Source organism: Antrostomus carolinensis, unplaced genomic scaffold (genome assembly GCF_000700745.2).
Source record: "Antrostomus carolinensis isolate BGI_N321 unplaced genomic scaffold, ASM70074v2 scaffold25089, whole genome shotgun sequence".
NCBI lineage: Eukaryota > Metazoa > Chordata > Aves > Caprimulgiformes > Caprimulgidae > Antrostomus > Antrostomus carolinensis.
The window spans coordinates 1-15862 of NW_010338247.1; the positions used below are offsets into that span (position 1 = coordinate 1).

At 46.5% G+C, this 15862-nt stretch overlaps 1 protein-coding gene across 1 annotated transcript; it reads right to left on the minus strand.

Moving 5' to 3' along the window:
* Positions 1-3480: 3480 nt before the first annotated feature.
* LOC104519986 (histone-lysine N-methyltransferase EHMT1) lies at positions 3481-15814 on the minus strand (the record flags this gene model as incomplete). Its single annotated transcript, XM_010175453.1, has 5 exons — positions 3481-3745; positions 4783-4958; positions 7593-7671; positions 12738-12824; positions 15699-15814. Coding segments are annotated over 5 exons (642 nt in total), but the record flags the coding sequence as incomplete, so codon positions are not given.
* Between the last annotated feature and the right edge of the window lie 48 nt (positions 15815-15862).

Genomic DNA, 15862 nt, shown 5'->3' on the forward strand with positions numbered 1-15862 from the left:
TGAGTACCGGCTGCTCGGGAGCAGAGCCTGGAGCAGATGCTGTCACTGCATTCAAAGAAAAGAAATCTCTTTCTTAAATAAAGCAAAACCAGAGCTCCAGACACCTCCTGGGGCAGCCTGAGCTGGGCACGGCGGCGGCTTCGCTGCAGCGGTTCGTGGGGAACCATCAATTAGTGACAGAACCGCTCAGCTCCGGGGCAAAATCTTAACGTTAAAATTGTCACATCCCTTTGAAATGAAGCGTCTCAACCGGGCATTGCCCCCACTCAAGGGGGGGGGTTGGCACAGGAGGCTTCACTCGTGTACCCCGACCCTGGAGCACACAGTTCCACGCCGGCTGTTTTGGGGAGCGATGGTCCCTTCGCCTCCCCCGTCCCCGGAGCAGCCGCCGAGCTGGGGCCCGCTGGCTTTGCAGGAATCCTCTGGAAAGGAGCTGGGGAAATGGGGTGAGGCATTCAAGGTGTGTATTTAATTTGCAATTATTTGCACAGAGAAGCAAAAGCATCACCCAACGGTGCTGGGGTTACCTGGGACAATGTGCAGACCAGCAAAGTTCAACCTCCCCTGGGTGTAAATCCCCCCCAAACCCAGGACCAGCATCCTGGGACCCCCCCACACCACCAACATCTGGGCATTTCTCACCTCATCCCAGGAAAAGAACCAAATTTGGGAAAGTTACATTCAGAGGTGAGATTTCTCTGAGGGTTTTCCACTTCTCACCTTCAATTAAAGCATATCATGTTCATTAGAATGTTTAATTACACAATATTGGAATGTATTATTATAATTAGCATCAGCTCCTAGTTACACCTGGGTGTCTTCAAGGGTCCTGCTCACATTCCCCAACAGCAACTCCAGTAGCAAACCCCTCAGTTCCCATCAAACAAACCCAACCTGGAGACATCGTATTTTAGTGACCAACCACCCTCAACACGCCTGACCTGGGAGTGAGGATGATGAGGGCACCTCGGGGGGCTCTGCAGGTGATGAAGGCTCCTGCCAGGTGGGCAAAAAGGTGGGTGAGAGCATGGCCAGAGCCCTCCCTGCACCTCCCACCCCTGGTTTTTTTTTTTTCCACCATTAATTAATATTTTTCCACCATTAAGTAATACTTTTTCCACCATCAATTAATATTTTTTCCACCATTAATATTTTTCCACCATTAATTAATATATTTTCCACCATTAATATTTTCCACCAATAATTAATATTTTTCCCACCAATAATTAATATTTTTTTCCACCATTAAGTAATATTTTTCCCACATTAATATTTTTTCCACAATTAATATTCATTAATATTTTACACCAATAATTAATATTTTTCCACCAATAATTAATATTTTTTCCACCAATAATTAATATTTTTTTCCACCATTAAGTAATATTTTTCCACCATTAATATTTTTTCCACAATTAATATTTTCCCACCAATAATTAGTATTTTCCCACCAATAATTAATATTTTCCCACCAATAATTAATATTTTTATGAACTATCACCTGGCAGTGACACCAAGAGTCCCTTATTTTCCCTCTTCTTCTTTCTTCCCTTCAAGCCCAGGGATGAGCAGCACATCCCCAGCTGGAGGTGCCTCCTCAGCTCCACGGTGCCACCCACTCCCCCCCCCCCTCAAAAAAAAAAAGCCAAGCTCCTTTTAAAGCACTTTTTTTTTTCTTTTTTTTCTTTTTTATTGATTTCATTGAAAACAGAACAAGAAAATGATCAGAGCCAAAAGGCTGCTCCTTTAAAACTGTCCAAAACATTAACAGAAAAAAAAAAAATAATAATAATAATAATAAACATGACGGCATTATGAATGTTCTAGAAGAGATGAACAACAAAAAAAAAACCCAACCTGTTACTGCACTAATTACAGTATTTAAAGAAATATGCAAAAAAAAAAAAAAAAACAACAAAAACCCAAAACAAAACAAAAAAAAAATTAAGATAATGACCTGCCCAGCCACCACACAAAAGGTGATGGCGAATTTATTCACACTACAATACTAACAATTTAAAAAAAGGTTTGTGGTTTTTTTGTTTTTTTCCTGCGGTTTTTTTTTTATACTAAAATCCCTTTGTTTTTTTTTTTTTTTTTTTTTTTATACAATTGATAGTTTATATTCACGTGGTGAGCAAAAAATCACACCAGAATCAGCACCGTTTTTGTTTCGTGGTTTCTTTTTCTTTGTTGTTGTTGTTGTTTGTCATCGTTGTTGTCTTTTTTTGTTTGGTTTTTTTTTTCGTGTGTGTGTTTATGTGGCTGTGTGGTTTTGTCCTTTTTTTTTTTTTTCTCTGTAATGCTAGTCCTCAATGTTTCAGTAATGGTAAAAAATAAATCAGTTTATTTTAACCTCAATAGTTTGTGGTTTAAAAATTACTCCAAGGTGCCCAGCGTTGAGTAAAAGTGATGGGAACAGATGAGCTGGTGGCATCTGGGATCTTCTCGCTGTGACGTGTCCCGTCTGCTGTTGGCCGCAGGCAGTGGACACGAGTCGAGGTTCTCTAGGATATAGATCTCATTTGCTTTATTTATTTTTTAAAAAAAAACTCATTTTCTGAAGAAGTTAGTGTCTTGTATCATCCCCTGCAAACCTTCCTTCTCTAAAATGTGATGGGGAGAGGGAAATCCTTCCACGGATGAACCCAACACTGAGACAGTCACAGGGTGCAGACAAGAGCTGGTTTGGAGGGGAAGTGGCTCTGATCGAAAGAGCCAGGAGCAAAGGGATGGTAAGAACTGTGGGTTTTGTCTTATCAGAAGAGAAAAAAGCCAGTAGATTTGGTAAGGAGGAGGGTTATTTGTTAGAAATGGCCTCTAACTCCTTGGGAAAGGCCCCACGGAAACATCCTGGGAGATGGGGGAAGAAATTCACAATTTAAAAAATAAAAATAATAATTAAAAAAAAAAAAAATCAATCATAAAAACCCCAAACAAACCAACAAAAAACCAACCAGCAGAACCTGCCCCCGGGGGGGGGGGCTGTGCCAAGCAAACCCAAACGCCAGCACCTCCCTTCCCCACTCCCCTCCCCTGGCTTTTAGAAAGAAAGTCCCATCAAGTATTCAAAGTTTATTACAAGTGAACTGGAGATGACTTGGCAGGAGCCATCCCTTCAATTAACAACACTCGCAGGACGGGCGGCTCTCACCTTCAAAGAGAGAGGCCAGGACAGCTCCTGGGTGTGTGTGTGTGTGTGGGGAGGGGGGGGAATAAAATACAACAGCCACCCTTTCCACACTCAACTGTGAAACCCAGTAGCTTTTCCAGGACTGGGGAGAGGAGAACAACACACCATGGAGGTGGAATTTGCTTTTACTTATTCCTCCAGTAACAGTCGGTGGCACAGCCCTCAGTGTCATGAACCCTTGGGTTTTTTTTTTCCTTGAGTGGGGTTGTTGGGTTTGGTTTTTTTATTTTCCTTTTTTTTTCCTCTCTCTCAGTTTTTTATTGTTGATTTTTTTTGTTTGTTTTTGTTTTTTTCTCTTTAACTGGAAATTCAGACAGTATGTGAATCTATAGAGTTTAAAACAAGTCAATCTGTAGGGAACAGAGCCTTCAAAAATGAGTCGCTGCCGTAGCAGAGCTGGTGTCAGGGAGCCCGTTTTCCTGCGTGTCCTGGGCCGAAGTGCTCGCCTGTCGCTGGGCCAGCGCTGAGCTCGAGTGTTTGCACTTGGGTGAACCGCACTGACAGCTGAAGTATTTGCCTTTGATGTCCCAGAACCTGTCTCCATAGTCAAAGCTGTAAGAGAAGAGAAGATGGGGGTCACTGCAAAGAAGTAAAAACAGGAGCAAAAGGGACCGTGTGTCGGTGTAAGACCTGGCACGGTCCTCAGTGCTGCCACAGTTTGGGTTTCTTCCAAAATTTCAAGGGATGGAGCCCATTTGTGGGATCCCCAAGGGACCCTGGAGAGGAGTGACCTCCAGGAGTGACCCTGGGGATGGAGTGACCCAGCTCAGGAGCAGTAGATCCGTTTGTGGGATCCCCAAGGGTCCCTGGAGAGGAGTGACCTCCAGGAGTGACCCTGGGGATGGAGTGACCCAGCTCAGGAGCAGTAGATCCGTTTGTGGGATCCCCAAGGGTCCCTGGAGAGGAGTGACCTCCAGGAGTGACCCTGGGGATGGAGTGACCCAGCTCAGGAGCAGTAGATCCGTTTGTGGGATCCCCAAGGGTCCCTGGAGAGGAGTGACCTCCAGGAGTGACCCTGGGGATGGAGTGACCCAGCTCAGGAGCAGTAGATCCGTTTGTGGGATCCCCAAGGGTCCCTGGAGAGGAGTGACCTCCAGGAGTGACCCTGGGGATGGAGTGACCCAGCTCAGGAGCAGTAGATCCGTTTGTGGGATCCCCAAGGGTCCCTGGAGAGGAGTGACCTCCAGGAGTGACCCTGGGGATGGAGTGACCCAGCTCAGGAGCAGTAGATCCGTTTGTGGGATCCCCAAGGGTCCCTGGAGAGGAGTGACCTCCAGGAGTGACCCTGGGGATGGAGTGACCCAGCTCAGGAGCAGTAGATCCGTTTGTGGGATCCCCAAGGGTCCCTGGAGAGGAGTGACCTCCAGGAGTGACCCTGGGGATGGAGTGACCCAGCTCAGGAGCAGTAGATCCGTTTGTGGGATCCCCAAGGGTCCCTGGAGAGGAGTGACCTCCAGGAGTGACCCTGGGGATGGAGTGACCCAGCTCAGGAGCAGCAGAGCTTTTGTCCCTCTCCACCTCAGTCCTTCCCCCCAGTGAGGTGGTGGCTTCTTGTGGGGAAAAAAGTCATCCATGGGGACAGCACCTACCCGATTTCTTCTCCAGCTTCTATATGCCTTGTGCTGAAGAAGGCAATCCTGGGAAAGCGGAGGTCCTGATGAGACATGAAGACTCGCACGGGGATGAGGTTTGGCTCGCAGAGGTGGTTGATAAAGCGGCTGATGTTGCCGTAGAAGCGGGCGTCTATGCAGTACACTTCTCCATCCTGGAGGAGAAAGGTGGCATCTCTCATTAGGTGAGGTTGAGTTTGATATTATCACTGCTAGTTGTTTAAACAAAACAAAGGACTGAACTATTGGTGGTTCCACTCATACACTCTGGAGAACTTCATGAAGAACAACCATGGAAGGACACCCACTGGAGGTTTAAAAGGACTAAACACACAGACTTTTATATTCAACAGTACCTTGAAAATAGAGTCTCCTGCACGGCCCCCTGCCCCAAGAAGCCTTTTCAAAATGCCCCGAGGCTGGGTGGCACATCAGCTCTCTCCAGTGAAAGCACCAGCTTGGCACAGTGGGGTTGATGTTTGGTGCAGACACCTCATGGGTAACAGCCACCAGACAGGGGAACAGGCATCCCTTCTGTCCTCTAATTGAAAGTGACAGTGCCAGAGCCTCAGGAAAACACAGGGGGTTTTTTTTGAAAGTGAGAACAGAGAAATTCCCTTTTCCAGAGAGGAGTAATATTTTGTTTTCCTTGAAAATAAAAGAACCCCCCTCAGGGCTTTTTTTTTTATTCCAGCAGAGAATGACTTTGCAAAGCAGAGACTTTAATTACAGAAGCTAATTTCAGTTGCAAAGAGGCCAAAAGCAAAAGGATCCATTAGTGATGCTCAAACTCCCTGTTGGGCAAGCACCTCGCAATCGTTAATGGATGAGCTGTGCCAGATCACAGCGCCCAACTGGTACAGGAGCCCAGGGAAGATGGCCCAGTGACTGGGGGAGATGTCACCCCACATGGTCTCACATCACACACAAGTGTTACCAGCTCTCATTTCAATTCTAAGTCATTCCCATCAACCACACTTTTATCCATGGAAATGCCGTGGTTGGTGAGGACATCATCACCCACCATCGAGGAAGATCTGAGCTCTCCACCACGCTAGTCAAGATGTGTTTCTCAAGAAAGGAGCCTGCTGCCTTGAACAACACTGGCAGAGTCCTCACTGTGAAGCTGCTGAGGAGGACAAGTCCCAAAGCAAACTGCTCCCCACCTTGCTGTGAGGGTATTGGGAATGTGAGTCACACAGTGGTGTCCTGGTTTCACCAGGACAGAGTTAATTTTCTTCTCAGCAGCTGGAAGAGCTGTGGTTTGGTTTCAGTGTGGGATTTGTTATGAGGAGAATGTTGATAAGGTGATGATGTTATTAGTTGCTGCTGGTCCAAGGTCACTGTGGTTTTTTGCCAGTTTGCAAATGCAAAGGACTGGAAAGGGGAAGTGTAGTAATTAGCAAAACCCCAAATTAGCATTTGGCTCTGCCAATGAGATATTCCAGATCATATCACGTCATGGTCTGTGTAGTAACCAGGGTTGACTGAAAATTGGGGATATTCTCTCAGGGATCTCTCAGGTTCTCTCATTCTTCTGGGATTGTGGTTTCAGTTTTGGGACTGTCTCGGCTCTGGGATCACTGGCTGGGACAGGCTGGGCATCGGTCGGCAGGCGGTGAGCAATTGCTCTGTGTATCACTCATTTGTATAGTCTGCTATCACTGACCACTGCCCTGGGCAGCCTGTTCCAATGTCTGACCACTCTTTCAGAGAAGAAATTGTTCCTGATATCCAACCTGAACCTCCCCTAGTGAAACTTGAGGCCATCACCTCTCGTCCTATCGCTGGTTGCCATCCATGCCATTCCCTTCAAGACACACCAGGCTGCCCCTCCCAGGGTTGGGGTTCACACTCTTAATGATTTTCCAGGGGCTGACCTAAAGGCAAGGCAATGCCCAGGCAGGCTCTTACTCATAAATACGCAACTCAGGCTAAAGTCCCTGCTGCTTTTCCAACTTCTTAATTACAGCTGGACCCCTCTGTTTACAGACTGACTAAAAGACTCATCACTTCTTACATATTTTTTTCAGCTGTTGAATGTGTGCTGGGTTTTTTGGGGGGTTTTTTGTTGTTTTTTTTTAAAAAAAGGGCAAAAAAATAAAGCAAAGCTGCTTTGTCACTCACTAGCTGGTGACAGAAACAAGACAGAGACTGTTTTACAGCTTGTGTTGGAAGCCACCTCACTTCTCCAAGTCCCCAGCTCACCTCTTCTTCTCCTTTCCCAAGGAAAGCCTGAAGTGATGGGTCTGGCTTAAAAGCTTTACATTGCACTTTTCAAAGCAAGATTTCTGCTCTGAGACAGCTCTCCACAGAGCAGCACGGGGTATCAACCAGAAAAACAAGCCTCAAGTCCCTGCCAGGGTGTTTGATGGATCCCTTTGTAAGTGAACAGAGTATTTTTCTTTTTATTTTCAGTCTTTCAGCTCATCTTTTTTAGGAGGAACTTACAGAACTGCCAATCAACACAGCTGCCAGCCTGTGTGTACATACCTGAGTATCAAAAACTGCACGACTGACCTCAGGATGCTCAAATGGTTTTGACAGAAGAGCATCTCGCATCAAAACTGGTGTGGGCAGCACGTACACGTGGTGTTACCATTTTAACAAGCCCTAAGCCTTACCTCAACCACCTTATATTTTGACTAAAACATAGTGAGGATGTGGTCCTCCTCCTTCCAGGCTTTCAGATCATGCTGTACATCATGATGGAGATAAATACTCCCTTTGTGCTTTCGGGGAGTCAAGACCTTGGATTTGTCTGATGAGGACACCTGCAGATACAGTACCTTGTTGTCAAGGTCAAAGAGGTAGGAGTCCTCTTCACGGACGTCTGCCTCGGAATCAGATATCAGCTCACCAACGTACCTGTGGACAAACAGGAAAAGCAGAAATAAGTTGCTTTTGTAATCACAAGCTTGGGTTTAAACACCTCTTTTTAGGGAAAGGAAAGGATACAGCCCAGATGGCAACCCAGAGCCTTAGCAATGCAGCTCACCTCAAAGCCACCCAGGCAAACTCAGCTTGGCCAGCTTACAGCAGCTAAAATCTGGCTCCAAACTCCATCTTTTTAGGGCAACACTTTTAATATTAAAAATGGAGTCTGACTTCCAACAAAATTTACTTTTTTTTTTTTTTCCCCAGAGAACTATGTTTTGTTTGTGCAAATCTCTTTGTTGGCCAAGATCAACACATTAATCCAATTCTCCTTATGTTCATGGTCAGACTCAGGTCTTGGCTCTCCTATACAGTACTGCAATGCTTGTGCTGTTTACAGCCCAAAGCAAAATGTTTGTGTCTGTCCTTCCTGTATTTCCCAGGATATTTTGATCAATTACATACGCTACATACCTTAAAAAAAAAATAAAAGGTGTTTAAAAAATCTTCAGTCTAACCTAACCTAGCAGGATCCTTGAAAGGATCAAGATTTCTTTCTCAATTCCTCTCAAACCAGAGTAAATCAGAGTTGTGATCTGAGTAACAACCACCTCGTTGTAAAACCTGGTGCAAACCAGTTCCTCCAAGCACTGTGAAGCACGTGCTGCTTGGTCTGCCCTGCGGAGAAGGACTAAATACAACAAACCACCTTTCACACCCCAGAGAGACGCTGGGTTTGATGCAAACCCCCTTGTTGCAGCAGTCCCCACTGCACTGGTGTTCTCATATTTGTCTCCCCATCTCCATCTTAAAACAGTTTTAGACTGTCAAGGTTCAACATTTCCTGCAATTAAGGAGAGAGGAGAGGTTCTGAACCAGAAGAAGGATATGAGAAAGAAAAAGCAGCACAGTGGATTCTGGTACTTAAGTCTTCCCACCTTTAACACAACACTAATTAATTGGTGAGGGCTGGGGGGGGACTTTTCATAAGGGCAGTTAATGACAGAACAACGGGAAATGGGTTTAAACTGGAAGAGGGGAGGTTTAGATGAGATGTGAGGAAGAAATTCTTCACTGTGAGGGTGGTGAGACAGTGTCCCAGGTTGGCCAGAGAAGCTGTGGCTGCTCCTCCCTGGAAGTGTTCTTGGCCAGGCTGGATGAGGCTTTGAGCAACCTGGTCTAGTGGAAGGTGTCCCTGCTGCTGGCAGGGGGGTTGGAACTGGATGAGCTTTAATAAGATCCCTTCCAACCCAAACCAGTCTATGATTCTATGAATTATAAGCAAAGGATTCATAATATAAATAAATATTCTTCACAGCATCAACAGAGACTTCCATGATCATCAGCCATTGCAACAGCATTCTTCTGCAGCTCTTAAGGTATTTTCAAGGTGTTAACCAACCAAAGTGTTAACCAACTATGTCCCCCTGTGGCTCAAAGCAGCTTTTAACTCCAGGCAGCTGGAGAAGAAGAGAGCCATGAAACATGAACCTGGAGAGGACCCACACCCTCTGTGACAAGGGATCATTTGGCTGCAGTTCCCAAATCTGAGCGATCTGGCCAAGTGTCTCAGCCAGAGCAGGAGGCTGCTGCCGCGGGTGATCCTCCTGTTTGCCCTCACCACAGCTTGTTATTTATTAAGCGCTCCCGTAAGGCTGCAGCATTACTGGAAATCACCCGCTCGTTGGTGACCTAAAGCAATAAGAAGCCAGAGAGGGAGAGAAATTGCTGTAGCATGACACAGGAGCCAGCAGCAGCTGAGAAAGAGCTGAATAATGCTGCACGGAGAGGCACTCTGCTCAGGGACAGCCACTTCAGGTTTACAACTCAGTGAAACAACAAACCACAATCTAATTAAAAATTGTTCTTTCAATGTTCCTTTAAAGACTTATTCCTGTAATTCATTTCCTGTCCAGGACTGTTTACCAATACAAATGGTTCCCTCATTTCAAAGTTACCAAAGGATGTGCAGGAGATATATTTTCCTACTCAAAAAAGAGCAGCGCCATCAACCCCTTCATTTAAAAACTCCCAAAGTCAAGGCAGCATCTTTCTTCTCAGCAAAGATGTTCAGCACGTTGATGGCAAGTTAACTGCATCTCAGGGCTTTACAGTGCCACTCATCAACACAAGATCAGAGCAAAGATCCATGCTAAAATCAAGAGCAACATGAAATCCTGAGCACAGGCTCTGGCATTTTCCATGGGGCGTGGGAGATGGGATGCCAGAGGCTTCTCTGGCAGAAGGTGTGGTTGAAATACCTGGTTCAATGAAGATATCTTATTAGAGCATCACTGTTTTGTACTGAAATGAAACCATTCAGAAACCATGGAATGGATGTGCACCAAAAGGAACAGACCAGATCCTCACACACCTCTGGTTTCTGCATCCCACTAATTCAAACCTCTCCAAGAAAAGCTCTTCACCAGCTGTGCCATTTCCAGAATGAGCAGTTACACCATCTGACAACCAAAGATGAACAGAGCAAACGCAAAAACAACCCACAGCAATGTCAGCATAGGGGGAGCAACAGCAACAAAATCAGGGTCCAGGGAGAAACCTGCACACGAGCACCATCCTGAGCATCTGCCAGTGGAAGAACCTAAAAACTCCATGGGAGCCCCATGGGGCAGGGAGGATGACACTGCTGCATCTCCCCTCACTAAACTGCTGCTTCCAGGATGGAGCTGAAGGTACCAGAGCCTGTTAGTAGGAGGGTATGGAGCAGCTGAAGGGTCTGGAGCAGCTGGGGTTTGGGGAGCCCTGGAGATGACAGCAGGAGGGTTGGCTGGCCACCGCGCTGGCTGAGCCTCGCTCCCAGCTGCCAAACTGCTCCGAGTGCTGCTAAATGCTCCCTGCAGAAGCTGCTGTGGGCTGCCAGAGGGACAGTCTGCAAGCAGAAATGGAAAGGGAAAGCATTTTTCGGAGTGATTACAGAGAAAAGTTGAAAGGTATCTGAAGTACAGAGCAGGCTGAAAAGCAGTATGTGTGTATAAAGGCATTTCCACACAGAAAGGGGGAGTTTTGCAAAACAAAAGCGTTGTAAGAACCGTTCCAGATTTCCCCCTCATGTGGGCATATGTGAAAAATGATGGAATAAAACTCATCCCTACACCAATGCAATCATCATCCTTCCAAAGCAGAGTAATAACCTCTGTACAAAGTGGCAATCTGCTCAGAGTTCTAATCCAGAAGTTTAACGCAAAATGCTCTTTTTGCATTAAGAAGCTGTGGCTGCTCCTCCCTGGAAGTGTTGAAGGCCAGGTTGGATGAGGCTTTGAGCAACCTGGTCTAGTGGAAGGTGTCCCTGCTGCTGGCAGGGGGGTTGGAACTGGATGAGCTTTAAGGTCCCTTCCAACCCAAACTAGTCTGGGATTCTGTGATTCTCTTCCACAAGAGCTGCTCCTGTGTGTAAGAAGTCCCTGAGCACCACTGGCACCAGGTCTTCTTTGCCAGAGATGAGGAAAAGAAGAAACTAAGTCTATAGTTTGCCCATAAAAAAAATCAAAGGAAGGACATCAGTGCAGCTGGCTTGAGGAGGAGAGAAGGACTGAAATTGGTGAGTTGAGTAAATAAAGTGTGTGTGTGTGTGTGTGTGTGTGTGTGTGTGTGTGAGTGATGGAGACGAGGAGGAATGTGCATTGGCAAGACATAAATTAGCTCAGCTTTTTAGTATGCAGCTCATTTAGATAATGAAGAAGATAGTGCCTACCACTGAAACAGTGTCATCAGCTCCTGGCAAGGGTGGAGGGAAGAGTTAAGCACAGTTGTGGTATCTGCACCCCATCAGCTCTGATGTGCTCTACAACACGCTGGTCTCTGTGAACTACACCACGATGAAGGGCTGCCCTGTTTCCTTGCTGCTCATTCCTCTTGGGTGTGAGTATTCCAGTAGGATTTGGTAAACTCAGTGTCTTTAGTAATTTGGGAGCAGTTTACACACAGGCTCTGTCCCATCTCTGGGTGAGATGAGACCTCTGGTACCTTGGGGACCTTTGGTACTTAACAGGAAGCCCCAGCTGAAGACAGACTTGAGACACTCCCCACAAACAGCAGTTTTACACTTTATTGCTGAAAAAAAAACATTTTATCATCTGGCAGCTCCTAACATGGAAGAAATACTTGACCAGTTCACTACAGATTTTTCTTTTCCTTCATTTTTCTTTTAAAATTCTGCAATAATCTTCCTCAATTCCTCACCCCAATTCTAGAAAACATCAATAACTAGTTCCAAAAAACCCTAACACCTATTTCCATGAAGTGTATGAGCCCAGTGTATGAGGCTTTGAGCAACCTGGTCTAGTGGAAGGTGTCCCTGCTCATGGCAGGGGGGTTGGGACTGGATGAGCTTTAAGGTCCCTTCCAGTTTCGGTCTGAACTCACTGTAGTATTGCAATGATGAAAACACTTCAGAAAATATTTAATAAAGTACCTACACCACTTTAAAGCCTAAAAAACCGTGGGGTTCAATAGCAGTTTTTTCACTTGATGTAAAATCTAAACATTTTTGTTCTTAAGTACTTTCTTGAATCAGGGCCGAAACATGTGCTTAAGGCCAAGTGCTTTACTGTTTTGCTGAATCAGACTAAAGCCAGAGTGGTGACACTGGAAAAACCTCTTGAGAGGTCAGTATTGAAACAGAAAAAAGATGTGATATATAAAGAAAGTTGTTCCAAATTGCTTTGGCCTTAAGTGTCCATAACCCTTGGTGAACACGTGAGTTGAGCACATTTGCAGCACAACCCCAAGGCATTTTTTTTCCCCCCATGGTTTGTGTTTCAGAGGGGTAAGAGAGCTGAGCACAGATCCCAGAAAGACAGAGAAGGGTGGAGAAAGCTCCAGGCTATGAGGAAAAGGACAAACAGAGCAGGAAATGGAGTCAGGGAACCTCTGACTGAGGGGCAAGCAGCTCAGCTTGATGCCAATTTGATTTGCGTGAAAACCTCTCCTTGAAGAGGAGCAAAACCCATCCCAGCCCTCTGAAGAGGAGCAAAACCCATCCCAGGCCTCAGGAAGCCAGGGGTGTGCGTGAGCTGAGGGAAAGCTGAAGAACTTACTCGCACACAAAGGTTCCCAGTGGAATGTCCTGCATTGTTCGCACTCCCCAGCCCATCTTTTGTGTCCGATAAAGCTGCAATCGAGTCCTGGAAAGAAGAAAGAAGCCATGTTAAGGGCAGCACCCTGCAGCAAGACAGAGAAATGAGCAAAACACCCTGCAAACTTCCATCAGCACAAACTCAAAAGATGATTTCAATATTCAACCTCCTCTAATTCTCACCCTGGCTCCACTCCCACTGCTGCTCTTGAGCATGAGGGATGGGAACTGCCCCGGGATAAGAGATGGGAACTGCCCCGGGATAAGAGATGGGAACTTGCCCTGGGACAAGGGACAGGAGCCCATCAACCCCTTGTCCCTGCCCAGCAGTACCTGGTGAGGTGCACACCTAGGGACTGGACATGTTAAGCACTGAGGAAGAGGGTATGGGACTGGATGCTCTGTGATGAGCCCTTGATACCAGAATCCCACCACCAGCATTTCTTTTCCCTTCCATGCACACACTCAACACTCAGGGGAAGGCAGGGAAGGTGGAAGGGGACTTAAGGTAGCGAAGCTCTGCAGGGAGGGGAGCTCCAGGAGGAAGGCAGGGAGCTTACAGTGAATTAAGAACACCTTGAGCTAAGTGCTCTGATCCCTTTGCCCTCTGCTGAGGCCAGTGCATTTAGCAACTCCATCATATCCAGCTCCCTGGCTGAAAGACAAGGAAGAAACGCTGCAACATGAAACTTCTCAGTGTAATAGCTGCTCTGTGGAATTTTACTGATGGAGTTTAAAGGCAGAGAAAACAATCCTGTAAGTCATTCTGCCTCCTGCTCAGCCAGAACTTGAGTTAAGTGCAGGATGAACAGTCTCCAGGGCTGAGGAAAGCTCGCTCCGTCCCCGAGGGAACCAAAACCCACTCTCAGCAACGCTGTTATCGGAATAAAGAGAAATCCAATGCTCACCTTAACCTCACCCTGTTGCTTTTTCCAGTACTTCTCTCCTCTTCCCCTCACCCATTCCCTCTTTGCACCATCAGCTCAAACCAGGGACTGTGCATTTTCTCATAGCTGCTCACAGTTTTGCCTTCACCAGGGCAAAACGTGACTTCAAGAAAACAATCACGCTCAGAAAAACTGGTTGTAACTGTCTTTTAGGCTTGAGGAAGCTCCCTCATGTTTTGCCTCGTCCATCAGAGGAGAGCAGAGAGCCAAGCTCAGGTTCAGGTTCTGCAGCAGCAGCAGGACCACGGTTCCTCTAACCTCTAAGCTGGGTCAGCCTGCCAGATGGAAACGTGTGTGCTGTTGAGCAGAGTTAATTTGGAGCAAATCTGATGAAGGAAGCACTGAACATGGAGCAGGAGCACCCATGTGTCACGCCACAGCCCAAACACAGGAGGTTTCCTCCTCCTGCCTCCCCAGGGACCTCAAGCACAAGCACCTAACCTTAGCGCCAGCCTCCCGACAAAGGTTCATGGTTGGGGTTTCCAACTCTTCCCACGTTTCAGAAAAAAACACTTTAGCAAAGGTAAAAATGCCAAAGCAACAGCTCCAGCTGTACAGCTCCTAAATAAACACCCACGTAACCACTGCAGCTCTGGAGCTTGGCAGGGAAAACCAAAGAGGGGTAAAATTCTGTTGAAATGCATCGAGTTTTTTCTTTATTTCTTTTTAATGTTGAGAAATGTCACTGAAACTACAAAGCTTGCAAAAAAAAGTGTTGTCAGTACTACAAAAAATTTTGCAAATGCCTTTTTTTTTCCCCCAGTGGGATTCCTTTGAAGTTTGTCCTGATACGTTTAGTGTGGTGACAAACTTCTCCATAGCAGAGGTTCAAAACAAAATATTTACATTTTTTTTTGTCTGGCATCAAAATCCTAACAGTCTAATCAACAGAACCAAAGCCAACAGGTATCCAGGTATCCAACTCAGAGGGAGTCATGTCAGCAATTTGGAAAGAGGTTCTCCGCCCCCTCTACTCTGCCCTGGTGAGGCCACATCTGGAATATTGTGTCCAGTTCTGGGCCCCACAGTTCAGGAAGGACAGGGAACTGCTGGAGAGAGTCCAGCGCAGAGCCACCAAGATGATGAAGGGAGTGGAGCATCTCCCTGCTGAGGAAAGGCTGAGGGAGCTGGGGCTCTTTAGCTTGGAGAAGAGGAGACTGAGGGGTGACCTCATTAATGTTTATAAATATGTAAAGGGTGAATGTCAGGAGGATGGAGCCAGGCTCTTCTCAGTGATGCCCAATGGTAGGACAAGGGGCAGTGGGTGTGAGCTGGAACACAGGAGGTTCTGCTTCAACTTGAGAAGGAACTTCTTTCCAGTGAGGGTGCCAGAGCCCTGGGACAGGCTGCCCAGGGAGGGTGTGGAGTCTTCTTCTCTGGAGACATTCAAAACCGGCTTGGACACCTTCCTGTGTGATCTCATTGAGGTTCCTGCTCTGGCAGGGGGATTGGACTGGATGATTTTTTGAGGTCCCTTCCAATCCCCCACATTCTGTGATTCTGTGATTTTAAGCAGCCAAGTCTGGGTATGCTGGCCTGTATTTTGAATATAGACTGCTAACTTAAAAGATCTTCTAAATTAAAGCTTTGCAGCTTCTGTTACTCTTTATTTTCTTCACAGATCTCCACATGAGAAGTTACACCTCGGTTGTTCGTGCAAACCCACAAGCCATTCGGATGTTTTATGGTCAGATTGATGAAAGAATACCACAGTTCCCATGTGATGGTGGCAAGGGCAGGGTGCAAATATTGACTAAGCTCGTCAACCTGCTGCTGCTTCATTCCCACCAGCAGCACACAGGAACCTGCTTGCATCCCACCACAGCATGGTGGCACCTGCCCCAACTTCTATATCATCTCGGGAAGTCTTGGGTTTTGTGGGTTTATGAGTGAGCTGAGAGTAGAGAGCTAAGACAGCTCAAGAGTTTGGCTGTTGTTCTTGCCAAGATAAGCTGGGTTTGGATCCTCCTTCTCACCTGAGTCCATTCTGCACCACCCGGTTCCTGCAGGTTCGCCAGCACGAGCAGGCGTGATTACACTCAAAGATCAGCGGCGGCTCAGCCATGTTGAATTCAGGCAGGAGTCGGCCGTCCTGAGAGGAGAGACATTCAACACTGGGTTAGTTGTTGTCCTGGTTTTT